Genomic DNA, 27,720 nt, shown 5'->3' with positions numbered 1-27,720 from the left:
CCTGTCTGGAAGTTTTGCTTTAGCTGCTTTCTCAGTCTTAGAAGCAGCTGGAAGATACGGAGTTGCTTCCTTTTTTTTTTTTTCCTTTTTTTCTGATGTCATCTTATTTGGCCCTGACCTTGCCCAGCACTGCTCCTAGGGTTTCTCTGGGTTTCTGTTAAATGCATTACATTATATCTTGTTTACCCCTTTTACTTCCATATTCTTTTGACTCGGTCCCTTAATCTCTCTTATTTAAGATCTTGAGGTTGAGGAGTCTTGAAGCAATGTTTCTAAAGTCTTGTGACTTCTTAGAAGGGCGTCCATTGAGGAGGTGGCTGAAGGAGCCACCTGGTCTTAATTCAGCCACTAATGGTCCTGAGGGGTCCCTTCTGCTTTCTTCTAACCAGTGAAAGTTGAAAATGGCCGGCACAGATAAAATAAGCATTCTAACTGCCTCCTCCTCTATGCTAGTCCTCAGAGTTGGCCTGCAGTTAACTAATTAATAGAAAGCTTCTGCTCCCTGAATCTGGGAAGTGGTTTTTTTTGTTTTTTTTTTTTTTGATCTGAATTTCAACCACTCCGAGTTTGATGAACTCAAAAGTAGATTAAGGTGGTGGTAGGTCCACACATTGGAGTCTGGCATCCCTCCTAACTTGATGGTCTTTAAGTAAATTTTTTCCAGTTGTTCTACCTGTATGATGATAATAGCTGGCTCAGAGTTGTGGGGATGTGTTCAGCTACTTGTTTGATGTTAGAGCCACACAGTTTTAAGCCTAAACACCTATTTTCTGATTTTCATTTTAAGACCTGAGGAATCATATCAGTAGGGGCAACCCCATTTTGTCAAATGGAATGTTGAGCCAGACCATGATGGGAAACTTGGTCTCTGTCAGGTGAAAGTCGGATTGGCTGGCCGGAGCCCTCTCTGGTGCCCAAGCCAGTGAGGGGATGGGCAGGTGCGTGCTGTTCCTGCTGGGCTTGCCCTTAAAGATGGCTTCTAGCTGAGAGTCAGAAATGACCCCTCAAGGCTCTACCTGCAGACACTGAAAGCTCTGGCGGGGGCAGTAACCCGCATGGTCTTCCTCCAGCGACGCCTACCCTCCTGAGACAGGTCTTCGTAATACTTCAGTTCGCCTCATTGACGCCATTCAGATCATCCACCTCCTTGCTAATCAGTGCATTTCAGCTACAGGAAGGTTTGGTGACAGACTGGCAAATGTAGCCACCTACCATTTACTTTCCTGAGGCAGATATTATTCCAGTTTCACCATCTTTTATTGGATACAAAGCCACAAATTCAGATGCCCATTGGAGTCCTTTTAAATACATACGCTCGGGTACATTCAGCAAAGGGCATCTATGGGCGATGTGGAGCAAAGTGCTGGGATGGTGGTGCCTGGGTGGGGCAGAAAAGTGGGGCCAGGGGAGGCCCCCTGGGGGCTGGAGGTACAGGCACCACTTCAGAAACAAAACCAAAAGTTGCTGTCCACCCCTCTGCCTGATGTGTTTGGGGTGAGGAAAGCTCCCCTCTCAGCTCAGGCCCACTGCACCTGGCTGTTTAGGGAAGGCATGGCATGGGGGCCAGCTGTGGAGGTCCCCGCCAGCAGGGTTATTCGAGCCAGGCCTACTGGGGCCAGCCACAAGGCGAGCCTGACCCTGAGCGCTAGGCCTTTGCCAGGGCAGAGCTGAGGCCGGGGCCCCTGCCAGCAGTGGCAGGCGAGGCTTGGACTTGCAGCGGGGAAGCCTGCCTGATTGTCGGGGCAGTCTTGGGACTGGCCAGGGTCCCAAGGGGTTGGGGTCAGACTAGGAGCTGGTTGCCTTAGTTGGCCCTGGTATTCTGATCTTTATCCAATCCTAACTAAACCTTATCCTCAGGCAAGGCTGCAGATGAACACACTTGTCCAGGAATATATATACACACACACACACGTTACACAGCAGTATATACAGAAACGGGGCCTGGGAAAAGGCTGGGTGAGAGAGCACAGCCACCAGTAGGGAGAAGTGCCCTGGGGAAGGGAAGCTCCACTCCTCAGGGACTGATGGGTTGGGACAGATCCTAAAGCATGAGTTAACTCCTCCAGGGGCTGGGCCTGTACCCAGTCCCCAGCTTGTTTTCACCCCAAGCCCACCAGGAATTGGGTCTTTGGCACCAGTAGTCACTCTGGAAAGATCTTCGGCTTAGCACCCGAGAGGGACTAGGCATGGGCGGCTCCCCACCCACAGCCCAGAGGACCGGAGGGCCAGGGGCCATGCAGAACCCAGAGACAAAGCATGGAGTCATGCCTTGCAGCAGCAGGACTTGGGAAGCAGGCCGCCTTCCCTCCCCAAGCCCCACCCCAGCAATTCTTGAAGGACTGGCTCAAACTCCACTCTGCCTTGTAAAAGCAGCCAGGTGGTCTCCTGGCCAGTAAAAGCCATGGTTCTGGGCGGCCCACTTTGTCTCCCCCAGGGACCCAGATACATCATCTCCTTTGTTCTCTGCCAGTGCTGTGGGCAGGCAGCCTGAATAAAGCATGATGTCCTTAGGACAAACACCCCAAGTCTCCCAGGCGCTGGGCTGGCAGGAGGTGGTAAGGACACCGAGTGGCCATCACCCATGGGGCCTCTACGCCGGCTGGGTCCCCTGGAGCAGGGCCTGCCTTGGTTTGCTCTCCCAGATATTCCTCTGTTTTGCATCTCATCAGATGTGATATATGGAAGAGGACTCCCCTTTGGGTGAGTGAAAGATGAGGTCCCCCCCAACTCAGGGCTCATCCCCCTGAGGAGAGGCAAAACTACCATCAAGCTGGTAAGGACCTGTGGAAGCCTGCACACCCAGCAGGTCCTCAGGGCAGACATCCAGGCTGGGGCACACAAGCCTATCAGTCCCAGGTGTGCAGTGGGACACACTGCGACCCATCTGGGCAGGGGCTTGGACCTACGCACTATGCATCCCTCACACTCAGCTGGAAAACAAAGGATGGGGGACTTGGTGGGTTTCTGGAAACAGCCCAACTCACGGAGAGGAAAACTTCCCACCAACAGGTGAGGGGCGTCCTGTTCACCCGGCTGCCCCCCGTGCTGGTGATACTCAGCGCTGCTGATCAGAAGGGACTTAACGATCAGGCCTTTCAGCACCACCTTCCTCTCACTCGAGCTCGCTGCCCGTGCGCCCTCACCTTTCCCAGAACTGATGGCAGGCATTCCACCAGACATCTTCCCAGGGAGATTGCCCAAAGCCTTGTATTCAGGGATGGAGGCTTCCTTGGACAGAAAAAGCCCCTCAGTAGACAGGCTCAGGCCAAGCAAGGCATCCCTTTGTGCTTTGTCCGGGAGACACATGGAGGGCACCTCCAGTCCTGGGGTCACAGGAAGCAGGGGCTGTGGAGGGTGCAGCTGGTAAAGCAGAACACACACCCAGGGCAGCCAGGCCAAGTGGACCTCCACCTCCCTTCCGGTCCCAGAACAGAGGAAAGTTGTGCTTCTCCTTCATGATTCCTGGGGACAGAACTGGGAGGTTAGAGCCAACAGAACCAGGTGCTCTGGGGTGGGGATGCCACACAGCCAAGGCTTCGTGCAGGACTAGATGGAGATACCGACATGCTACCCTTGGCATTTGGAGTCTTCAAAGGATAGGGCCAGAACAAGTCACAGGAAGAAAACAACAAAAAGAGCAAGACACGGCTGTGTGGGGAGCCAGGAGAGCTGGATACACTTCTGAGCCTGTGAGGGTCCCAGCTCTGGAGGCCTTGTTGCAGGGAAACCCAGGGTGGGTCTTGATGTCCTGATGCCAGGTTGCAGCAGAAAAGTTGGATTCCTGGAAAGGACTGGGAAACTAGAGAAGCCCGGCCCCAGCCAAAACCTAATGTTTAGGGTCGAGAGCCCATCTTATAGCAAGACAGAAGGAAACCCTAAGATGAAACCAGATTAACGTTTGAAAGAACTTTCCAAATGGAGGTTGGCAGGACCCACGGCCTTTGTGCCACTGTGGGAGGGCTAAGAGGAGGAACTCAGAAGACCTGAGTCTTTACAGCCATAGTGCCAGGACCTGACCCTTTGGGAACCATGCAAGGGTCAGTGAGAGCCTCCATTTGCACTCTAAGCCAGTGATCCTGGTTCAGACCCCAGCACTGCCCCAGGCAGAAGACCCCCCAACACAGCCCTCAGCCCATGGACCACTGGAGACTGAAGAGGGGGGACAAGTCTGATGTTGGGGCTCCTTTTTGGGCCCCAAAGGTGTGGCTCCCCACCAAGGCCACATCTTCCAGCAAGGTAGCCGGACAAGGAAGCAAACTAAACCACCCCTCTTCCAGCCTCCTCCAGGCCCCAGCAGAGGGCAGCCAAATGATTCCCTCTCACATGACCTTGGGGACCCAAAGGCCATCAGATTCCTGTCCACGCACCCAGATTAGAAGTATACTCCTTGAGGACAGGAACCGCTTCTCACTGCTGACAGCATTTCCCAGAGCTGGGACCTGGCCCCTCCAGAGGCTCGGGATTGGTAGAAGGTATAGAAACATGTGCCTTGTAGCTCTGAATTTAGTTCTGGTGTGTCATGGGATATGTGGTGGCTGGGAGGAGTCTTGTCTTCTCTACAGCAGTAAAAACTCAAAGTTTTCTCACCCTGGCAATATCCACCCTTGGGAGGCGTGGCCTGGATGTCTCGGGGAGAAGTTCTGAATAGATGTCTTGCCCTTCCAAGCCGACCCCACTACCTCACTGAACTCCCTACTTCCCACTTTCAGCTGACCACATCCCCAAGACCCCTAGGGTTATCCCTGGAGATTATGGACCCAGAGCCCTGGCAGGCTGCCTGAAGGGGATGCCCCGCAGAGGGGTGGGACTGAGCAGGGGGAAGAGAAGAGCCTCTGGGCCAAGTCTGAGCTGCCTGTTGGAGCAACCCCCCTGGTCTGGGGCCTGACAGAGGCTCCCGACCAGGAGGCTGGGCCTCACAAAGGGGAGGCCTGCCCCAACAGCTTGAGCAGCCAAGGAGCCACTGGTGGTTACTGCAGATCCTCAGGGCGATGACACCGAGTGCTGGTGGAGACTCAACTCTTCGCTGGCTGTGCCTAGAGGGCTGCTCCGGATGGGGGTGGGGTGGAGGTGGGGGACAGCTGTCCAAGCCCCTGCCCTGGAGAGGGCCTGAGTCCCGCTGTCCCAGCAGGAGGACAAGAGACTGACAACCTCTCTCCCAGACACCAGGGATAACACCAAGCCTCCAAAAGTCTAGTCCAGATCAGGGTCCCTCTGGAGGTCCAAAGAGCGCGGCTGGTGTGGGGCTGGCAGGGGCCCTGCCGCCCCCAACCCGGGTTAGCAGCCTTCCACCTTGATGTGCAGGATCTTAGAGAAGCCGGGCCTCCGCCGTAGGGCCTGCGGACCAAACCTGAGTTAGTTCCCCTCAGGGCAGACAGGCAGAGCCCTCCCTTCAAACACCCAGGTCACAGTCCCAGCCGCAGAGTGCCCTGGGGGTCTCCATCAGAGCCAGCTGCTCACCTGGAGCTTTGTTACCATGTCCTCAAACAGCTTCTGGGCCTCAGGACTGCTGGGCTCTTTGAAATAATCGGCAATCCCAATCTGAACCACAATGGACTTGAGGTTCCGGCAGATACCTAGGAAAAGGTAAGTGAGGTGGGGCCCATGTCTGACCTGGGCAAGAGGCCTGTCTTCTCTCCTCTTACCAATCAATGAAATCAGAACACTGAGGGACAACCGCGTGCTAAGCACTGGGAGCAGATCCACGCTGCTCCGGGCACCCCTGGACAAGGAGAGAAAGAGCGTGAGGTTTCAGAGCACAGGTTGTGGTGGACTCTGGGAGGACGAGTGGATGACAGCCAGTTGTGCAGGGGTTCCAGCAACTTCGCTGGCAGAGGGGACCGTTGTGCTATGGTCTGGGCATGTGGAGATGAATTACAGGAACAGAGTAGCTGAGGTGCAGCTGCTGGGTCTCGGCCCAGCCAGAGCACTGGAGGAGTGGAGGCAGGGAGCAGATTAGTTGGGAGCAGAGGGCTTAAGGGACTGGATGTTGCCATGAAGTCAGGGGAGGAGGAGCAAGAAGGTCAAGAGGCTGAGAGGATTCTAGAAGTTAAGATTTTGGAGGCCAAGCAGTTAGTTCTGATGGTCAGCCCAGGGCAGGGCCATGAGATTGAAGGGGAGGGAAGAAGAAGATCCTGGAGATGATAAGAAAGTCGAGGAACCTGCAGTGCTCAGGATATGGGGTCCTGCCAGGGGCCAACTGGTCCCCGATGAGGGACTCACTTGGGTATGTGCAGCTCAAGCTGGGTACCTGCATCCTTAATGAAGGTGAAGGAATCACAGGGAGGGAGTGGGGGCTGGAGGGAGGTAGGGGCCAGCAGAGGCATGCTAAAGGCTTCACCCTGAGAATTGTCCTGGGGGGCTAACACACATTATCTCATTAATCTTCCCACCCATTCAGCTTAGAATTCCACTTAAAAGATGGGGATACAGACTCAAGAGAAGTACAGTAACTTGCCCAAAGTCACACAGCCAATAAGCAGTAAAGACAGAATGGACATGTAGGTCAGTAAGTTCCGGAACCCGTCTGTTCAGCCCTTGCCCTTTGCTGGAGGCTCATGTCGGGGTAGATGGTGGATGATACTGAAGAGCCCATGTTTCCAGCATGGAAAGAGCACAGGGCAACACATGTCCATTTGGCTGAACTAAACCATTCGGGTCAGACACTGGCAGGCCTTCAATGCCACCCTGGCCTCAGAAGGCACCGGTGGCAAAGCCAGGGCTAGAACCCTGCTCACCCTGACCCCAGTGTTGGTGTTTGCTGACCAGGATCAAGAGGGAGTTGGCTGTGCGACCTGCTGACAAGACATGGTAAGAGTTGACAGTGGTGCCCCACCCCTGCTCCCCATCACTCACTGTTGAAATGCAGCAGGGCCTTGGGGGTTACGGGGGTGGCTGTGAGCACCAGCATCTCCAGGCCCTTCAGGCCTTCCCGGCAGACCTCAGCCGCCACCTCCTGGGTGATCTCCGACACGTGGTCCAACTCCAGCACCTGCAGCCGCATGCAGTTCCTTGCTAGGAAGAGGGAAGGAGAGGGGAGGGCCTGCTGACAAACACCCAGGTCACTTGCTGCCGCCACCCACACCATCGCCCGAACCCCGCTAGGATTTCAGTGCTGCACCCACGCCTGCTTCCCATCACCCCCTATGCCAGTCCCATGGAGAGACTCACCGAGTGATGCCAGGCCCTGCACCCCACAGCCGGCACCCCCGACCCCCAGAGCCCGGAGGTGGGGCCAACAGCGACCGATCATCTGTAGGCAGCGGTTACTGAATCGCATGGGCTGCTGGCTGGAGAATGGGGTGGAGGGAGGGTCGTCAGGGAGCCCCTGGCTGCATGCTATCCTAAGCCCGCTCCTCGGTCAAGACCCACCCCACAAGGTGAGGGCCCCACCAACCACCCAACTGTTCAAGTCAGAAACCTGGGATCTTCCCTGACTCCTCCTCCTTCACTTCCTGCCAAGACCTGCAGATTCTGATTCCTCAACAACTCGTGAACCCACAGCTCAGACCACAATCAACATTCATCTGATTATGCAGCTAGTCTCCCTGCCAGTTCATCCAGTGACTGCCGAGAGCCACTCACTCCCACATTCTCTCAGTCAGTCAACAAAATGCTTCTCAAGTCCTGCCATGACTGAGAACAACAGAGCTGGGCCAGAATTCACCTGCAATGTGGGAGACCTGGGTTCGATCCGTGGGTTGGGAAGATCCCCTGGAGAAGGGAACAGCTACCCACTCCAGTATTCTGGCCTGGAGAATTCCATGGACTGTATAGTCAGTCCATGGGGTCGCAAAGAGTCGGACATGACTGAGCGACTTTCACTCACTAACTGGGGATACAGTGGTGACATATACACATGGACCTTGCCTCCAAGAGGTACGCAGTGTAGGGGAAGACAGAGAACATCACCAGTCTGGTGTAATCCCATTTGTTAAGAATCAATGCAAATAAATAGAGGAAAACAACAGAATGGGAAAGACTAGAGATCTCTTCAAGAAAATCAGAGATACCAAAGGAACATTTCATGCAAAGATGGGCTCAATAAAGGACAGAAATGGTATGGACCTAACAGAAGCAGAAGATATTAAGAAGAGATGGCAAGAATACACAGAAGAACTGTACAAAAAGATTTTCATGACCCAGATAATCATGATGGTGTGATCACTGACCTAGAGCCAGACATCCTGGAATGTGAAGTCAAGTGGGCCTTAGAAAGCATCACTACGAACAAAGCTAGTGGAGGTGGTGGAATTCCAGTTGAGCTGTTCCAGGTCCTGAAAGATGATGCTGTGAAAGTGCTGCACTCAATATGCCAGCGAATGTGGAAAACTCAGCAGTGGGCACAGGACTGGAAAAGGTCAGTTTTCATTCCAATCCCAAAGAAAGACAATGCCAAAGAATGCTCAAACTACCGCACAATTGCACTCATCTCACACACTAGTAAGGTAATGCTTAAAATTCTCCAAGCCAGGCTTCAGCAATATGTGAACTGTAAACTTCCTGATGTTCAAGCTGGTTTTAGAAAAGGCAGAGGAACCAGAGATCAAATTGCCAACATCTGCTGCATTATGGAAAAAGCAAGAGAGTTCCAGAAAAACATCTACTTCTGCTTTATTGACTATGCCAAAGCCTTTGACTGTGTGGATCACAGTAAACTGTGGAAAATTCTGAAAGAGATGGGAATACCAGACCACCTGATCTGTCTCTTGAGAAATTTGTATGCAGGTCAGGAAGCAACAGTTAGAACTGGACATGGAACAATAGACTGGTTCCAAATAGGAGAGGGAGTACGTCAAGGCTGTATATTGTCACCCTGTTTATTTAACTTATATGCAGAGTACATCATGAGAAACGCTGGGCTGGAAGAAACACAAGCTGAAATCAAGACTGCTGGGAGAAATATCAATAACCTCAGATATGCAGATGACACTGCCCTTATGGCAGAAAGTGAAGAGGAACTCAAAAGCCTCTTGATGAAAGTGCAAGTGGAGAGTGAAAAAGTTGGCTTAAAGCTCAACATTCAGAAAATGAAGATCATGGCATCTGGTCCCATCACTTCATGGGAAATAGATGGGGAAACAGTGGAAACAGTGGCAGACTTTATTTTTCTGGGCTCCAAAATCACTGCAGATGGTGACTGCAGCCATGAAATTAAAAGACACTTACTCCTTGGAAGGAAAGTTATGACCAACCTAGATAGCATATTCAAAAGCAGAGACATTACTTTGCCAAAAAGGTTCGTCTAGTCAGGGCTATGGTTTTTCCAGTGGTCATGTATGGATGTGAGAGTTGGACTGTGAAGAAGGCTGAGCGCCAAAGAATTGATGCTTTTGAACTGTGGTGTTGGAGAAGACTCTTAAGACTCCCTTGGACTGCAAGGAGATCCAACCAGTCCATTCTAAAGGAGATCAGCTCTGGGGTTTCTTTGGAAGGAATGATGCTAAGGCTGAAACTCCAGTACTTTGGGCACCTCATGCAAAGAGCTGACTCATTGGAAAAGACTCTGATGCTGGGAGGGATTGGGGGCAGGAGGAGAAGGGGACGACAGAGGATGAGATGGCTGGATGGCATCACTGACTTGATGGACATGAGTCTGAGTGAATTCCGGGAGTTGGTGATGGACAGGGAGGCCTGGCGTGCTGCAATTCATGGGGTTGCAAAGAGTTGGACACGACTGAGTGACTGATCTGATCTGATCTGATGGTCCCCCAATGGCTTCCCAGTGCTTTCCAGATAAAATGCAAAAATCTAAATCTCTTAGGCAAGACCTGACCTTGGCCCAGCCTTCCTTTCCACACTCACTGCTCGTTGGGCCCTGCCCACCACTCACAGCAAACCTGCTACTTCCCTGAACACTTCATCACTAAAAATCCCCAGCAACTGCCACGCACTCTGTACCAGGGACACAGAAATGGACATTCACAGCCTCTGCCCCAAGAAACATGAGTCTGGTGTAGACTGAAACATAGAGAAATTATTGTAAAATTGACTAGTTAGGGGCTAGGACAAGGTGCAAGAGGAATGGAGACAGGGGAGCAGTAACAAACTCTGAGTATTAGTGATGGGATATTGGGGACCCGTGAGGTGGTGTCATGAAGAAAGAGTCTTGCAGGGCACGAGCAGGGAATGAAAAAGCCTGGTAGTTTGAGAATTCCAAGTAGAGCGATGAATGATCTCATACCATGGATTCTCTGAAAACCAGCTCTTTTGTGTATTATACACTGACCTCCCTAACTGCCTTTCACGTGTCAAACAAAGCTGGCCATCTCAGGCCAGCGTTTCTGAACACTCTGTGGGCTCTGCAGCCTTTAGGCACACATCTCGTCTGAGCCAGCTGCAGGCTTAATAAGATCCACAGATCCTTGATACCACTTTTACTCTGCAGTTGAGAAACTCAGGCACGACCGGGTAGCCCAAAGTCACACTGCCCGCAAGCCAGGCCATGATCCCACGTCTGATTCTGAAGCCTAAAGATAGACTGATGAATGTGAATCTGTCACCCCAAACAGCACATGGAATGGGCCCAGATCTGCTGGGTCCTCAGCCCCACTCGGGGCCCAGCCCTGCCCATCCCCACCGCGGCCTCGGCTCACCAGGGGTGAAGTGGTGCCACCTGGAGGGAGACGATCTCTCTGCAGCCTGCGCCCAGGGCCCAGATGACCTCATGGCCCACTGGGTCTGTGGCACTTCTGTTGAAAAGACAAAAGCTGGGGCCACCCATTCTGGAGGCCTCTGCTCCTTTCCTTTGGGCCTCAGAGCTCTTGGGTCCTTCTGCCCCAGAGCCCTGCGGGGAGGGGGGAGGTATGTGTATGCAGAGCCTGGGGATTCCTCTGGCCAAGGCCTCGCCTCCAGCAGTGGGGACCCACCTGTAGGTGACGGCCTGCAGGGCGCGGCAGTAGCAGCTAGCCAGCCACAGCGAACGGTCAGTGAGGATGTTGGGGCAGTGGGAGATGCGCAGGATCAACAGATTTCCTCCCGCTGCCTTCAGCAGAGACTCCAGGCCTGCCTCCAAGCAGCCCCTGGGGACGGCCAAGAAGTCAGGGCACTGTCTGCAGCCAGATCCTCTTCCAGAAGCACCCTGACTTCACTCTAGGTCCGCAGCCCAGGAGCAGTGCCCCCACCCCCACCCCATGGCCTCACCGGGTACTCCGGGCATACTCCTCTTTGCTCTCCTTCTTGCCTCGCTGCCGGGGCTTCAGGTTCTGCAGTGTCAGCGAGTGGGCCTGGGTGCACCACTGAGCCAGCATTGCCAGAAACTGCAGGGAGAGAGGAGTTATCTGGGCATAATGGGATGTGAGTCTGGTTGGCAGGAGATGAACCAGCTCCAGGATAGGAGGCCTCAGGAGAACATTTCAGGGAGCCAGGTTGAAACTGGGGTGTGGTAAGCGTTGCAAGGACAAGACCTTGCAGGGCTAGACTCTGCCAGGGAAAAGATGGGGTCACAGCAAGGGTGACTGGGAGAGCAGGACAGCAGAGAGGTACAGGCACCTTGGAACAGACGCGGGCGTTCTCGAGCAGCACCCGGGTCCAGACGGCGGGGTGGCGGGCCACGAAGCGCCAGTCCCGGCAGACCTCGGCGGCGTGTAGCAGAGTGCGCGTGTCCAGGTAGGTAAAGATGCAGAACAGGGCAGCTCGCATCTTGAGGATCTCCGGGCTGATGACCTCATTGGAGCGGGAGGGGCTGCCCCTCTCAGCTCGCCGACCCCGCCCACTGCCTCCCTCGGGGCGGGCTGCACAATACCACAGGGTCAGAGGTCAGTGTGGGGGGTACACAGATGGGGAGCTGGGGTAGGGCCGGAACTGCAGGAGGAATGGGCATGACAGAACCATGCTGGGGGACCAGAAACTGGGGAGGAGGGACAAAGGGCCTCTGCTTCCCCCTCCACTGCATTAGCCCCCTCCCTAATTTTGCAAATTAGAAAAAGGTGGCCCTTCCTCAAGTGAACTTTCTTTTTAAGGTCGTATATCATGACACTGGGCAAAGTCATCCCCTAGAGGAGGCAACTGAGCGATTGGAGGAGGGAAAAGGTTTGGATAGAAACCGTGCATCTGTGAACAGAAGGCAGGTGAGGTTGCCCAGAGCAGTCACCAGGCACAGCCGTGCACCCTGACCTGAGCTTTCTGCCCCCGGACCCACGCACGTACACATGTGGCCCTGTGTGGATATGGGAGAGGACTTGCCCCACTGGCCCCTGGCTTCACTTTGAACTCCCAACTCCTCTCCTATGAATGTCACATGAATGGATACCTGTGTCCCAGCAGCTCCTGCCCTAAGCCTGCAGGGCCCTGTACATGTGGGAAGTCTGGGGCAAGGGGAGAGGCGGTGCAGGAGCCCAGGAGATTTACTGCCTCAGCCCTGCGTGCCCTGAGAGCAGTCAGCACCACGGAAAACCCAGTCTCTTAGTACCCACCCCCTCAGGACTCACCAGAGAGCCGGCAGCTGCTCACCGGCCCAGCCATAGCAGGCCCGGGGCGGGGGACCTCTGAGGGGCCCTCAGCCTCTGACTCGGTGGTTCGGGAGCCCACGTCGGAGACGTCACCTTCCTCCCCTTCTGTGCTGTGTCGACGGGGTCTGCGCTGCCAGTTCTGGATGGCCTGGCGCCGCAGTCCAGAGCTGCGAGGGGGCTGGGCCCGCTCCGAGCCACCATTGGCAGCCTGGACCCGCGTGCCTAAGCCCCCGGGGCCGCTGTCCTCGGGGGCCCCCTCTTCTGGCCGGGGCAACTCCAGACTGTCACTGTCATAACAACCTGAGCTCTGAGATGCAGCTGGGATGCGACTGGAGGCCCTGGGGTGGGGGGTGGACCAGACAGTGAGGAGCAAAGGGTCCTAGGCCTGCCCAGACTCTCCATACCACCTACCACTGGCCAAGGGCAATCCACCCACCCTACTGTCCAAAAGTCCCCTCTGAGTGTGGAAAGGCAGACAGAGGTGACCCAAGGACGATGAGGGAGGAGGAGAAGCCAAGCCCCAGAAGGGCCAGCAGAGCAGTGGATCTTTCTAGGGGAGGGTGGGCTGTGCGGGACGGGCCAGGCCCGTGGCTTACCCTGTGCTGGGAGAGGAGCCATGCCGGGACACTGCATACGTGCTAGGCATGGCCGGGCCCGCGTGGTGTTCTCGCTGTGGGCCCCCAGAGAGGGAAGGAAAGGCAGGAGGCAGAGGAGGCCAGAGGATGAGAAGGAGCGGGAGAAACAGGGTACAAGATGGAGATAAGAGATGGGGGAGAAGAGAGAGAAAAAGAAAAACAGTTGGGAGAGGTGGACAAGTAGACAGACAGACAGCCTGGAGAAGCAGGCTCACCAGCCCCCTCCCTGTGCCCACCACGCACCCCAGACCCCGGCTTGTGGCTCCTGGGTCTCATTTGCAGAGATGGGCAGAGGTGAGCCCCTGCCTGAGGCCTGGGGTTGCTGGATGGTATCTCACTACAGCCTCAGGGAGGGGCTCCCCTATTCCTGGACCCCTACTTCAGGCCTGCAGTCTGCTCATGGGGAAGAGCCAAAGAAGGGAGCACGGAGTATCAGAGGGAGATTCAGGCATGTGTGAGGCAAGGTGGTAGGGGTCAGCTGGGCAGGCAAAGGAGGGAAGGCAGGTGGGCACTCACCATCCTGCCTGGGGCCCGGGTACTGGGCCCAGCACCAGCTCCCCCACCTCCTCGGCCCAGGCTGGCACTGGGCGTGCTGCCACAGCTGCTGCTGATGACCTGCAGCTGCCGCTCAGCCCGGTCAGCCCGCTCGAGGAGCTCCTCGATGAACTGCTGCAGCCGCAGCTTGGCACTGGCCTCCCGCGCCGCCGTCTCCTTCAGGAACTGGTCGATCTGCACCACCTCCCTGGGCCCAGAGCAGTCTCTTACCCGAGTGCCCTGGCCTGGCTGCCCACCCACCCGCTGGAGGAGACCCAGAACAGTAGGGAAAGACAAGGGCATGCTGGCCACAGTGTCTGCTCGTGGTCATGTGGGTACACGCAGAGCACACCCAGGAACACTGCCCACACAACAGCACGTAGAGAAATGCAAGCATACACCCCTAGTCATACGTTCACACCCCACCAGCCCAGACCCAAGCACACAAGCAGACACTCCTGCTCCCCACAGAAGTACTCACAGGCACGTTCAGTCACACACAGCCACCTCCTCCCTCCAGAAGCCCACACACAGCCCAGAAGCCAGCCCCGCACACTCATGTACACATATTCATGTAACGTTCATCCACAGGCATGCACAGGCTGAGGCACAGTCCTACCAACGCATTCAAACACACACACACATTTTCAGAAATGTTCTCAGATGCAGAAAAGCACACTTATAGTTGCACCAACCTCCAGGAGTTGCACAGATACACAGCATACTTAAAAGAGTCATTTGAGTATTTACTCTCACATGCATTCATAGTCATTCATGCATCTATTCAACATGTATGGGCACCTTCTAGGTGTTGGGGCTACAGCAGTGAACAAAGCAGGAAAAAAATCTCTGCCCCCATGGGGCTTATCACGATGGGGACAAATAACATCTATGTACTTCATGAGTCTACATTTGAAGACCAGAGGAATGAGGAGAAACCCAGCAAAGGCTGAGAGGAAGCCAATAGAAAGAGATGGAAATTCCAGGAGAGTGTCTTAGAAGCCAAGTTAAAAGATATGTTTCAAGGATCAGCTGTATCAAATGGCTGCCAAGGGGCCAAATAAGATGACTTGGCCTTTGTAACATGAAGGTCATTGATGACACGGAGAATAACGATGGAGGTGGACACCTGATCAGAGTGGGTTCAAGACAGAAAGTGGGGACAGAAATCGAAGACAAGGAGAAAAAATATTTTCAAGTTTTTCTCTGAGGAGGAGAGAAAAGAATGATACAATAGATAGGAAAAAACCTGAGGAGGGAAAGGGAAAGGAGAGAATTGAGCCTTGTCTTTGGGTCGGCAGAAGAGAAGAGTCTGGTGTCACAATCAGGAAACAGCCTTGTCAAGGAGCAAAGAGATGGACGAGAAAGAGATTCACACACACGAACGCGGTCACACTGTCATGGTCTCAGGGTCCTAAACACACACCTTCATGCCACTCTTGGCCCCACGCGCACCACCAATACATGCCCGTGGCCACAGAGCCGCGTAATTCGGCCGCACCCACAGCCACACTCACGATGGTGGCGGGAACACAGTGATGCCATCACCGACTCTGGTACGTTCGCGGACACACCCACCCACGGGGCCCCGTGGGCCACTCACTGCTGCTTGCGGCTCAGCTCCTGTTCTTTGTGCACCAGGTCCTGCTTGAGCGAGGCCAGCAGCTCCACACTCACGTCCACCTGGCGCGAGAGCTCGGAGGCGCGCTCCTCCAGCTCCTCCTTCTCACGCCCCAGCCGCGCGCTCTCCTGCCGTGCAGTCTCCAGCTCCGCCGCCTTTCGCTCCAGCTCGGCCTGCAGCCGGCCCACCTGGCCCGCGATCTTCTGCTCCACCTCCTCGCTCAGCCGCTCCAGCCGTCGGTCCACCTCCAGCTTCTCCAGCGCCCGGATCTTGAGGCGGGCCAGGCCCTCTTCGTAAGCCACGTCGGCGGGCGAGGGAGACGCGGGCGAGGCGGACGCGGGCCCGGGGCAGGGGCCAGGGCCAGGCCCGGGCGGCGGCGTCGAGCACGCCGAGGAGGCCACGGACTTGCGGGCGAACAGCTCCCCCAGCGGGATCTCGATCTCGCGGAGTGCGTAGCGCGCGGCGGGCACGAGGCCCGGCTCCGCCAGCTCCTCGCAAGGCAGGCCGGCCGGCACCAGGTCGCCAGGAAAGTGGGCGAGGGGCGCGTGGTGGTGATGGTGGTGCAGCAGGTGTGGCGCCGCGGACGACTGCCCGACTGCCTGCTCCTTGCCCTGAAAGGACGTGCTCTCGAAGACCTCGCGCCGGGCGCCCGGCACGGCCAGCAGGGCGGCGGGCTCGGGCGCCAGCGGGAAGGCCGCCGCGGCGCCGTCGCAGATGCTGTTGGTCTTGGAGAGAATGTAGAGCGTCTCGTACGTGTGGCTGTACTCCAGGTGCGCGCGCAGCGACGACAGGCTCCGGAAGCGCTTGTGCTCCCCGCAGCGCGGGCAGCGGTAGGGCAGGTCCAGCGAGGCCATGGCCCCGCTGCCCCCGTGGCGCCCGGGCTCCACCGCGGCCGCCCTGGAGGTCAGCCGGGCGCGCTCATGGGGGGACGCGGGCGAGCCCCCCTGAGGGGTTGGGCAGGCTCAGGGCGCTGGCAGCCAGGGGCAAGGAGGCTAGAAGAGAGGGAAGCAAGCCTTAGGAGGGTGGTATCCCTCCCCACCTCCAACCCGTATTCCCCACCCTTGACGAAACTGACTTCCCCAGAAAACATGTGCCCACAAGAGAGGGGCAAGGGGAGACCAATGGCCAGACCTCCCAGAGGAGACTGGCCTGCTCCAGTACCTGCGTGAGGGCTGTGCATGTATGAGAGTGAGAAAGAATGAGAATTCTCTAAGGAGGGAGGGGGGACAGCATTAGTTTTATTTATAATAGTAACAACCTGGACATAACCGAAGTGCCCATCACTAGTAGAATGGATAAATCGTGTTATATTCATAATGGGATGTTACCCAGCAATAAGAAGGAACTGTTGGTACATGGAACATGGATGAAGCCATTTAATATCATGCTGCATGACAGAAGCCAGACTGGAGTGCATACTGTTGGTTCCATACACATGGAGAGCAGACTAAACTGATGAGGACAGAAGTCAGAACAGAGGTCACCTCTGGGACCCATGTGGACTAGAAAGGGGCAGGAGGCAACTTTATGTGATGCTGAAAATGTTCTTTATCTTGATATGAGCGGTGGCTATACAGGTATATACATAAAGTTACACAGTGTATGCACACGTACATTTAAGTTTAGTGTACTGTATGTACCAGCTGTATGTTATATCTCAAAAAAATGCTTATTTCCATGTCTTGCAACCACACTCATCAAACCAGCTGGACTACTGGTACCATGCTGCAGTGACCAAGAAGTCACCTCACTTAATGATACCGATGTGTGCATGTCACTCTTTCTGTTCCTGCTTCTGTCCCACTGTCTCTCATCCCTGCTCTGCCCTTTGCTCCAAGGGCCATGATATTTGTCTTCTCCAGGTTCCTTCTGGCACAAGTCACCGCCCTTCCTGGCACCCCACTCCTGGCCACCCTCAGCTCCTGCTGTCTGTCCTGCCTCGGCTCTCGCTTCTGTTCGCCCTTCCCCTGCCTCGTGGGCTCTCTACCCTGTAACTGGCCTTCAATCACCTCGGCTGTCACTGTGCCCTTCCAAGTCACAGGCCATCTGCTAATCAGACAACGTAGTTGTCATCAAGGGTCTTCACCTACTTGGTCCCTTGGATGATGTCACTGACTGCTCCATGTTGGCAAGCTGCCATGCAGCTGCCCTGTTTGGGCTCTCCAACCTCTTCTTCTAGCTGTCTTCCTAACCGTCCTGTCTTCTGATGGGAGGTGTGCCTTCACGCCCCATTTGCCTCTATCTGGTTCACTCCCACAGTCTGGCTCACTCATATCTTTAAGCCTTTACTTTCAGCTCCACCTCTCCATCCTGACCTACTCTTAAGTTCCATTTGCCTTCTGGCTTTACACCTGGGTGTATGGATGGATGCCTGTTCTCTATGCCAGCCCAGCACCCAGTCCTCATCCTGGCAACAGCACCCTGCCTTGACATTGGGTAACCATCCTTTCTTCCCCACTTTCTCAGTCCATGTGGTCTGAGTGGGAGCCAATGGTTCCCCCAGGGGTCAGAATGTGATAGAGGCCTGGCCAATCAGAGTCCTGAGATGGGCACAGATCACCTAACTTGAGTCAATGAGTCATTTCTCGAGGACTTCTCTGGCATTACTGGGGAAAGCATCCTCTTTGGGCTCAGGTTTCTAAGCGCAGGGGCGGGCCAAGCTGTGAGGGCCATCTTTGTCTCCTTTGGGAGGAACCACCTGGGAATGAAGCCAACACAGAGGTAGAACTGAGACGGAGAGAGAGCGATTCCTCACAGTTTGAGGTCCTGGTCTGTTCAGTTAGGTGAGCCAGTCGATTCCCTTTTCTGCTTTAGCCAGTCTGTACCAGGAAAAAGTCCAAACTCAGAAATTAGATTCAGAAGTCAAAGTTTTTTGAAAGAAGGAATTGGCTGAACTAAACAGGATGGTACCATGTCCCCTGTCTGCTACACAGCAGCAAAGCAGTGGCTAAACTCTCCCGCTGCCTCTAGAGGTGAGCTAGAACTTTAGGGGACCTGGAGGAAAATGTCCAACAAGAAAGAGATACTTTGGCCGAAAGGGGCTCATCTGAAAGCAGGAAAGGAAGAAAATGCTGCTTTGCCCAGAGAGGCCCTTTCTGCCTGAGGCCAGTAATTCAATAGGGCTGAGAGATAATTAAGAGCCAGTTCTCTGCTGCTAGCTAAAGTCACCTCAAGCAAAGACAGACAGGCTGGAAACACAGAGGGAGACAAACCTGGAGCCTGACAGGCTCTTGACTCCTCAGGCCCTCTTGAACTCCTCCCAGCTCAACAGAGGCCACCGTGGCTTCCATTACAAGCAGGCTTCCAGTGGGTTGCAGCTTGAGGGAGAAGGGGCAGAGAGCTCTGCCTCTCACCACAGACTAGGAGAGTCTGCACTGCCCTGCGGCAGAGCCCTACTAGAGCCACAGAACCATGGGCTCCTGGGACAAGCAGAGCACCAAGATCTGTTGCTAAGAGACAACTCCTCCTCTTCCCCCAACACCATCACCAGGGACTTGATTCAAGAATTATAACTTTCAATGAGGTCTCTGGTTTGGTTAATAGCTCTGGGGATGGCTGAATGCAGACTGACTGAGAGCTTTCTAATGATTAAAGGGATAGTATTGCCAGGAAACCCCCACAAACCTGGAAAACAAAGGCCAGGGATTACTCAACCCCTGAAGTGTTCCTGCCCCCAAATTTGTACCAATGGGAGGTGACCCCTCAAAGCCCCTTGTGCACGTGGCCACAAAGCATGAAGGTTAACGGAGGCTCTCAAGACAGCAGAAGCAGAGCAGCTGCTAGTGGGCCAGTCACCTTGTCCACACTGACTGGTCAAGCTTGTGGTCCAGGCTATGGACCTGTGATCCCGGAGTGCTCTCCCTCCCCTCCACTGTTCAACTGGAAAGGCTTTGCTCTTTCAGCTGTCGGACTTTTCCTCCATTGTTGTAGTTTGTCCATAAATTGAAAGACCAGGAGCAGCTAGCCCAATACCATAAGAGATAAGACTTGCATTGGGGCTGGACGTAGTAAGTGGGAGAGAACTTGGAGCCTCTCCTTCCGGAGATGGGACAAGTGTGTTTTAAGTTTTGTGAGGGCTAATTGCATGATGATAAAACAGAAAAGTTTTAAATTATATGAGAAGGGGGATCTGTTTAGATCTTGGACAGAGGTGGAAGGGAATGGAGATTTGTTGGTTTTGCTGCTCAACTCCAGTCCCCCTTGATAGGTGCACACCCCAGTTTTCCCTTGGAGAACCATTCCCTCCTCTCTCAGTCAATGTTGTTCAGCTGACCTCACCCCCCGGCTCCATGAGCTTTTCCAGGGGAGCTCATATGACCTTGGCCTTTTCATCAGTCACAGCTGTCACTTGGTCTTGGGCAAGTTTCCTAGGCCAGACCAATACAGCTCCTCCAGGATCTGTGCAAAACCGGCAGGATGTGAGGCTGGAGCTGCCTGTGGCCCTTTCTGCCCTCTCTTTGGGCAAGGTGAAGAAAAAGACTCCTTATGACCCCCCTGAGCCACTGAGCCAGATGTGCCGAAACCTTTAACCCAGGACTTGTCAATTGCGTGAGGCAGCAAAAATTTTTTTGTGGATTAAACAATTTGAATTGGTTGCCAGGAATGAGGCTCTAGAATAACACAATGACCCACAGTGTCAAAAGACTAACCTTGGACTTCCCCTGACATACTCCCCAGCATCCTTGTTTCCCTCAACAGTGCCAGCCACAGCCCTGGCCATCTCAATTCTGCTCCCTGCTAACCATCAAGACTGGCTGACTTTTCCTTTGAATGCTCTCAACACAACTGTTCTCTTGTGCTTCATGCTCCCCCCACGCCTGGAAGTCCCCGAGGTCCAGTCTTGGGTCTCACAGCTCTCTAGCATCCTCTGTAAGGTACCACCAAATGCCTCTGATATGAGATAACTCCTGTTCACCATCCTTCAGTGGTGCCCATCATCTGTCAACTGCAGCCAAATTCCACAGCTTCATGCTTTGGCTTCGATGTAGTCTTGCCAGTTTGAAAAATGGCCTGGCTATTTCACTTGCATTTTGGGGGACTACTAATGGCTGGACTTTTTTTTCACAATTTATCAGTCATTTATATCTCTTTGGTAACTTGACTATGTACTAGTTTGCTCATTTTTGTACTGAAGTTTCATCTTTGCTTATTGATTTGCAAAGGCTTTTTATAATATTGATCTTTTGTCATTTATGTACTGCAAATATTTTTCTCATGTGTTGATTGGCTTTTACTTTTGTTTATAATCTTTATTGACATGCTAAAGCTTTAAAGTTGCATCAGTAAAATCTTTAGGATTTCTCATTTTGTTGTCATTCTTAGGAAGTCCATCCCTACCCAAGGATTATATTATGTTTTCTTTTGGTAATTTGTGGTCTCCCTTTTTTTTCAGTTGCTCAGTCATGTCCGACTCTTTGCAACCCCATGGACTATAGCCTGCCACGCTCCTCTGTCCATGGAATTCTCCAGGCAAGAATCTTTTGTGGATAGCCATTCCCTTCTCCAGGGGATCTTCCTGACCCAGGAATCAAAGCTGGGTCTCCTGCATTGCAGGCAGATTCTTTACCATCTGAGGCACCAGGGAAGCCCCTGGTCTTTTTAAGTCCAGAACGTTTTTAAAATTAAGGGCTTTAAACAAACAACCATAATACTATCAACACAATGACTGGTAGCATTCAAATACTTCAGGATCTGTGGTTTCCTTTCATACAAAGGAGTTTTCATCCATCTAGAAATTCTTGATATGCATAGTGAGACAGGGATTAAAAAACTTTTTGTTATGGACATTTTCACACGTATCCCAAAATAAAGAGACTATGATGATAACTCTGATGTACTCATCATGTAGCTTCAGAAATTATCAGCTCATGGCCAGTTTTGTTCATCTGTACACTGTTCTCTGACTTCACACCTCCTCCATCTCCACCACTGGATAATTTTGAGCAAATACAAGTTATTGTATTAGTTCATCTAAAAGTACCTTAGTATGTATAAAACAACTTAAAACTTCTTTTAAAAACTAAATGTTAGTCACTTATTATCACAATATTATTGTCTTTTTAGGTCTATTAAAACTCAAAAAAGTAGCCTTGAGAGGTAATCCAAAAGATGGTTCTCTGAAAAAACCAACAAAGTAAATATTCCTCTGGCAAATCTATTCCCAGAGAAAAGGAAGGGAAACAAGTGCTATAGCAAAAAAAAGGATATAAACGCTGACACAGAGGAGATTTTTTTTAATTACTGAAATGCTACCAGGTACAACTCCTGGCCCAAATTTATGAAAATCTGGATTAACTGAATACTTTTCTAGGAAAATAAAAATGATCAAAATTGACTCAGGAAGAAATTTTAAAAACCTGACTAGACTAATGGTTATAGATAAAACTGCAGAAGTTGGCAAAGTGATCAGGGATATATTATAAGGAGAATGTGGTTCACACACACACATAACTGTTCAGGAACAGGGTTATTCTTCACACCCGTTCAGTCCAGTGTCTGAGCACCTGTGTTTGCCTGTCTGTCCCAGCTAAGTGCTGGCCCTTCCTGTGGGGGAATCTGACCTACACAGCACCTTGCTAGCCAGGCTTCTTGAAGATCAGGGTAATCCTCGGGGCACAGGCCTGAGTGTGGAGGTGCAAGCTAGAGGAAGAACAGGAATCTGGAATCCATGGTCCTCACCTGAGGCCCGCCCACCCCACAGTTTCCCTCCATCTCCTGGAGCTGAGAAATGACTAAAAATCATTCTTAGAAATATTTCTGCCTAGATTTTACCCACCTCCTCAGCATAAACATGAAGCTTTGCCTAAACACAAGCAAGATGATGGAGGGAGGAGGGGAGAGAAGAGCAAAACAGAAATGTGGTCCATTCAAATTCTACCACAATCCTATACTGTGATCCCCTGGACATATTCCTTTGTGTTCTAGTCTCCCCAAACCAGCAACCTCTGCAGACCTAAGACCTGCCTCCTTTTTCAGCCTGGTCCCGTCTCTTCACCATCCTCAGGACCTGTTATCTCCTTCCCCCATCTCAAATGTCTATCTCAAGTCTACTTTTAAGTCCAGTGCAAGGTTCTCTTTGAGTAGAAGACTCAATCAGTGGTATTAGCATTTTTTTTTAATGGCTTTCCAGTGTGTGTTTCATCTCCTCAAAGAAGACCAACCATCTCAAAATGTGTCTTCTTTGGCTCTTGCCCACTGTCACATTTTCACACGTCGACTCTGCCAGAAACACTGATAATCTTGCATTTTCATGGCTTCCACTACCACGTGGTCACTGACAGTTCCTGCAGTGAACATTATTATTTTTATCTGCTTGGCAAGTCTTCTTCATCTTCTGTTAATAGCAACATCTCATCTTCTTTTGGGTGAGGTTCCCCTTCCTACCCCATGCTGCAGTTCTGACAGGGCTGCCAGTCCTAGTAGGGTGGTCCCAGACCTGACCAGTCATAGTACCTGATCTTGGTCATGATGATTCCTCAGGCTGAGCCCCTGAACCCTTCTCTGGGAATTTATATGAAAGACTAAAGAGATCTCCTTTAGTCTTATATGAAAGACTAAATTCTCTCTGGGATCACATGCTAAGGATGATGAAGCTGTCTATGGCCCTGTGCAACTTCCACCTATAACAAGAATAAAACTCATGTATGGTGGGGAAAAAATGTGGCAACACTCAGAGGGAAGTCGAGTCCAGAGTTAGAGTCCTCACCCATTTTTGAGAACCTGTGTACAGTTATGCCCAAGACCCACTCATCCCTCTTTTTTTCCAGTTATATGCATTAGTACATATCCTTTTTTGCTTAAAATAATTTGGGTTGGGTTAGATTTCTGTCACTTGCAATCAAAAGTCTTAACTAATACTCGTATAAATCTTTATCTCTAACCTAGAATTCTCTCCTAAACACCATTCCAACATGAATTAATTCAACATTCATTTACTGAGTACCTACCATGAACCACACCAGGTGCTATGCTGGGCATGTTGAGGACCCACAAACCTACAAGATCCAAAAAAAAAAAAGAAAAAGAAACCTACAAGATCCAATCCTTGCCTTCAAGTAGCCTGTAATCTGGGACAGACTAAGGCACTGGACGGTGCAGTCATGAGATAAAGGCTATGTAGGAGACCGGCACAGAAGAAGTAGAAGTTCCTCTACACTAAGCTTGAGGAGTTTGGGGGTTGGGGAACCCCTGGGAGGAAAATGTAAGCTCCACGAGAGTAGAGACATTATCTTTCTCGATCCCTGCTATTTTCCCAGCACTGAACAACAGTGCCCACTAAGTGCTCAGGAAGTGTTAATGGAATAAAGGAAAGGCGTGTGAGCATGCTCAGTTGTGCCCAACTCTGCGATCCCATGGACTGTAGCCTCCTAGTCTCTCTTCTGTCTGTGGGATTTTCCAGGCAAGAATACTGGAGTGGGTTGCCATTTCCTCCTCCAGGGGATCCTCCCGACCCAGGGATTGAAACTGTGTCTCCAGCATCTCCTCCACTGGCAGGCAGATTCTTTACCACTGAGCCAGCTGGGAAGCCCAAAGGGAAGGCAAAGGCTTAACTAGATGTAGTTGAGAGAACGGCCTACAGAGGGCCAGGGTCAGGAAGAAGAAGGCTCTAGGAACACAACACAGAAACTGTTAGCCAAGGCAGGAGAAGTGTAGATTGTGAGAAGGCTGGATCTGGGAGCAATTTAGAAGGCTTGGTGACAGAGTGACTGTGGTGGGTATGAAAGGCGGGAGTCAAGGGTCAGGCTCAGGTTTGGGGTTTGAGGATCTACGTAGATGGGAATGAGGCTCAGTAAAGAGGGAAAATGAGTCCGGGCCGGTTCATGGGGGAGACAGTGAGTTCAGTTATAGATTCCATGAGTTTGAGGTTCCAGTGGACCTTAGAAATATTTGATACATAGTTTTCAATATGGAGCTGAAAATATAGTTTTGGCAATTTAAGCTTAAAAACAAAAGTGGATGAACAGGACCAGGGAGAGGGTTAGAGAGAGGACAGCAGAGAGGAAAAGGTGGATCCTCAGAGAGGCAGAGGAGGCAGAAGAGCTGAGAAGTTCCTAAGAACCAACAGCAGAAATGGGAATTCTGGCAGGAAACCTTAGCAGGGAGAGGATGTCATGGATGGAAGGAGTACTGCTGCTGCTAAGTCACTTCAGTCGTGTCTGACTCTGTGGGACCCCATAGATGGCAGCCCACCAGGCTCTCCCCGTCCCTGGGATTCTCCAGGCAAGAACACTGGAGTGGGTTGCCATTTCCTTCTCCAATGCATGAAAGTGAAAAGCAAAAGTGAAGTCACTCAGTCATGTCCGACCCTCAGCGACCCCATGGACTGCAGCCCACCAGGCTCCTCCGCCCATGGGATTTTCCAGGCAATAGTGCTGGAGTGGGGTGTCGTTGCCTTCTAACATCTGCTGCTGCTGCCGCTGCTGCTAAGTCGCTTCAGTCGAGTCCGACTCTGTTCGACCCCATAGACGGCAGCCCACCAGCTCCCCCGTCCCTGGGACTCTCCAGGCAAGAACACTGGAGTGGGTTGCCATTGCCATCTCCAATGCAGGAAAGTGAAAAGTGAAAGTGAAGTCGCTCAGTCGTGTCCGACTCCTAGTGACCCCATGGACTGCAGCCCACCAGGCCCCTCCGTCCATGGGATTTTCCAGGCAAGAGCACTGGAGTGGGGTGCCATTGCCTTCCAGAAGACTGTAAACAACAGGAGTTGACAACTCAGGTCAGAGCAGAGGTGGGAAAGGTCCCCTGAGGACTTCAGAGAGGGCCACTCTGCTGAGCCTGGCTGCTGTGGGTTAAGGAGGGGGTGAGGTGAGGATGTGGTAGACAGTGAGTGGATGCAGAAAGCCCAGCTGTGAAGGGGAGGAGGCTGCATGGGAGAATGACAGACTATACTGAAGACGAAAAACACCTGAACATACTTAAATGCTTCTTAGAGATAACCTAATTTTAATCTATACCATCACTTCCGCTAGCCTGGAGTTATACATGCCTCAGACCTGTAATTTATAGCAATTCTTTTTTTTTTAAACTGCTTCTAAGAAGCAGCAAAGCAGAGAGGACGAAATGGATGATATTTTAGTGTAGGCAGCTGAGTGCTTAATATGGCTAATAGTGAACTCATAGCACAGTACTCACCCTGAAACCTGCTTCTTCCTCCTGTTTCCCATCTTGGCCAACATGCTCACTGTCTACTCACTACCCTGTGTGCAACCCCAATGCATCCCTGAATTCTTAAGTGTCCCCCTCAGATCTCATCAGTTGCTGATTTTTGTCAATACTATCTTCTAAATATTTGCCTCTATTTGTTGCTCTTCCTTTAGCCAAGGCCCCAGATCTCCTATCCCCCGCATCTGGATGCTGATACCACTTCTAACTGGAGTCTCTAACCCCTCCAGCTTTGAATTTTCATGGTTTCTCAAGAAGAGATGCAGTCATGTGATTCTTCTTCTAGTAAAGACATGTCTGAAGGCAGGCCATCTTCTGAGAGGTAAAGTCTACCCTGCCTTGCCTGCCCTCAAAGCTGGCTGGAATCTGACCACCACTCGGCTTGTCAGCCCCAGCTTATGCTTAGTGAGCCCTATGGGGCTTAGCTTCACTGAGAAGTGCCATGTGATGTTATATGCTTGCGTCTTGGCTCATGCTGGTCCCTCTTTCCAGGACTCCTTCCACTAACTGGTGAATTCTGCAGGCCCAGCTCAGATGCTCCTCTTTCCATGAAGCCTTCTACCCACTCCTCCAGCTCAAGTCACATCAAAACATGAATCACTCCTCACCATAGCTCTTCACACATGGTAACGGGTGTGAACACATGGTAACATCGAATACTGGATGGTCATGGACTTGTTCGCACAGCTGATCCTATTCTTCACTTACATTTGGAGGGCGGGGCAATACAACTGACTCATCCTCACACCTTCCACAGACAGAGCAGACATTAGTATATTCTTAGAGGAATCACAATGAATAATGGAGGATGAACAGATTGATTTACATAACCAAAGTGATTTCCACCACTCATCATCATGGAATGGGTGAATTTGGTTACAATTTAAATCAACCCAAGAATCCCCTTGAGTAACATGTTCTTCCCTGGCTCTGCAAGTCACCGCTGGGAGGTCAGACCTTGATGTGTCTTCTTGACACCATTGCTCTAGCAGAGCTCCAAGGTTTAGGACTTGTCTGCTTCATTCTACTTTATCCACCCAACAAAAAGATGTCAAATACAAGGCCCATGCCAGGCACTGAGGATATAAAGATGACTAAGACAGCAATGCTGTCAAAGTGCTTGCAGTCTAACAATCAAAACAGTGAACATTTACCTACCAATTATTCTGCTGAGATAACATGGTTTTCATTTAGTGCTCAAGACAGTGCTGCCAAGTACACAGTATCATCATTTTAGGATGAGGAAATTGAGGCTCAGAGCATCCAGATCATGTGTCCAAGACTAGTAAGTGACTGTTACAAACTGCTGCTTTGGTGGCACCCAATGAGCCATGCCTCCCAGTATCCTTGCCCTTACGTGGTCCTCTCCCACACTGACTCAGAGCTTGGCTATGTGACTTTGGCTGGTGGGACATTAATCAAGCCTGATGCAAGCAAGGTTTGATAAGCAGTTGCTCAGAGTTTATCCTCTTGGAATAACTTCCCCTGGGGACCCAGCTGTCATGTAGAAAACTTGGGCTTGACCTGGGTGATTAGATGCCGTGTGTAGAGACGCACTGTAGGAGGAAAGCCACCTTGTCAGCCAGTCTCTCAACTGTGTGCACCTGAGAAGAGCCAAGTGAACCCATAGTCACAGCCAGCCCGCAGACCATCATGAATAATAAATCAGTATTATTTTAAGCTGCTGTATGCTGGGGAGGTTTGTTATACACCAGAGAATAACTGAAACAGTGACAAGCTAGGATTTGAACCCTGCAATATCTGACTGACTTCAAAACCACACTCTTAGTTTCAACACTGTGTTCCTTCTGGTTGGGAGTGGCATGTCATACCAATACTATAATATTTATAGATTGGCCCATAGTAGCACTCAATATGTTTATGTCTAATGAATGAATGAAGGGTGTGGTGGGCTACCAGAGAGATAGGAAAGTCTACAGACTTCAAAGGAAAGATGGCAGTAACCTTTCCACAGCCATGATCCCCTTTCCCACTACAATTATTCCAAGAACAAATATCCCCTAAATCTAGAAATAAGTATGTGGATGTCACCAAATTCCATCTGTATCTTTTTCTGTTAAATTCAAATCAGGTAAAACTGGGAATTTCAAAGAGTTTGGTTCTGATGGTCATTCCCCTTTGCCCCCAACTCTCCACCTAGCCCCTGGCATCTTTTCTCTCTCCTATGTTGCCTTCTAGGCCCAAAAGCTCTTTCTCCCTCTTTCCTATAAAATCCACATGCAGAAAAGCAGAGCAGTGGAAATTACAGAAATGAGGAGGACCTGGATATTAGTAGATGGCATTATAGGCCAAAGACATGATA

General features: G+C 51.9%; 1 protein-coding gene across 1 annotated transcript in view; it reads right to left on the bottom strand.

Moving 5' to 3' along the window:
- Positions 1-1,235: 1,235 nt before the first annotated feature.
- FBXO41 (F-box protein 41) overlaps positions 1,236-27,720 on the bottom strand; it is a 28,087-nt gene continuing 1,602 nt past the window's right edge. The window contains exons 2-13 of the mRNA XM_061431915.1: positions 15,219-16,228; positions 13,598-13,823; positions 13,043-13,116; positions 12,426-12,784; positions 11,488-11,729; positions 11,140-11,255; positions 10,866-11,018; positions 10,593-10,688; positions 7,168-7,286; positions 6,853-7,011; positions 5,458-5,573; positions 1,236-5,334 (exon numbers count right to left, since the gene is read on the bottom strand). Of these exons, the coding sequence (XP_061287899.1) occupies positions 5,275-5,334; positions 5,458-5,573; positions 6,853-7,011; positions 7,168-7,286; positions 10,593-10,688; positions 10,866-11,018; positions 11,140-11,255; positions 11,488-11,729; positions 12,426-12,784; positions 13,043-13,116; positions 13,598-13,823; positions 15,219-16,090 (2,592 nt within the window). The 5' untranslated portion in view covers positions 16,091-16,228 and the 3' untranslated portion in view covers positions 1,236-5,274. The remainder of the gene's footprint in view (positions 5,335-5,457; positions 5,574-6,852; positions 7,012-7,167; positions 7,287-10,592; positions 10,689-10,865; positions 11,019-11,139; positions 11,256-11,487; positions 11,730-12,425; positions 12,785-13,042; positions 13,117-13,597; positions 13,824-15,218; positions 16,229-27,720) is intronic.

The sequence above is a fragment of the Bos javanicus genome, chromosome 11, assembly GCF_032452875.1.
Source record: "Bos javanicus breed banteng chromosome 11, ARS-OSU_banteng_1.0, whole genome shotgun sequence".
Classification (NCBI taxonomy): Eukaryota; Metazoa; Chordata; class Mammalia; order Artiodactyla; family Bovidae; genus Bos; species Bos javanicus.
The sequence above is the reverse complement of the archived record's forward strand: the minus strand, read 5'-3'. Positions and strand labels throughout refer to the sequence as shown.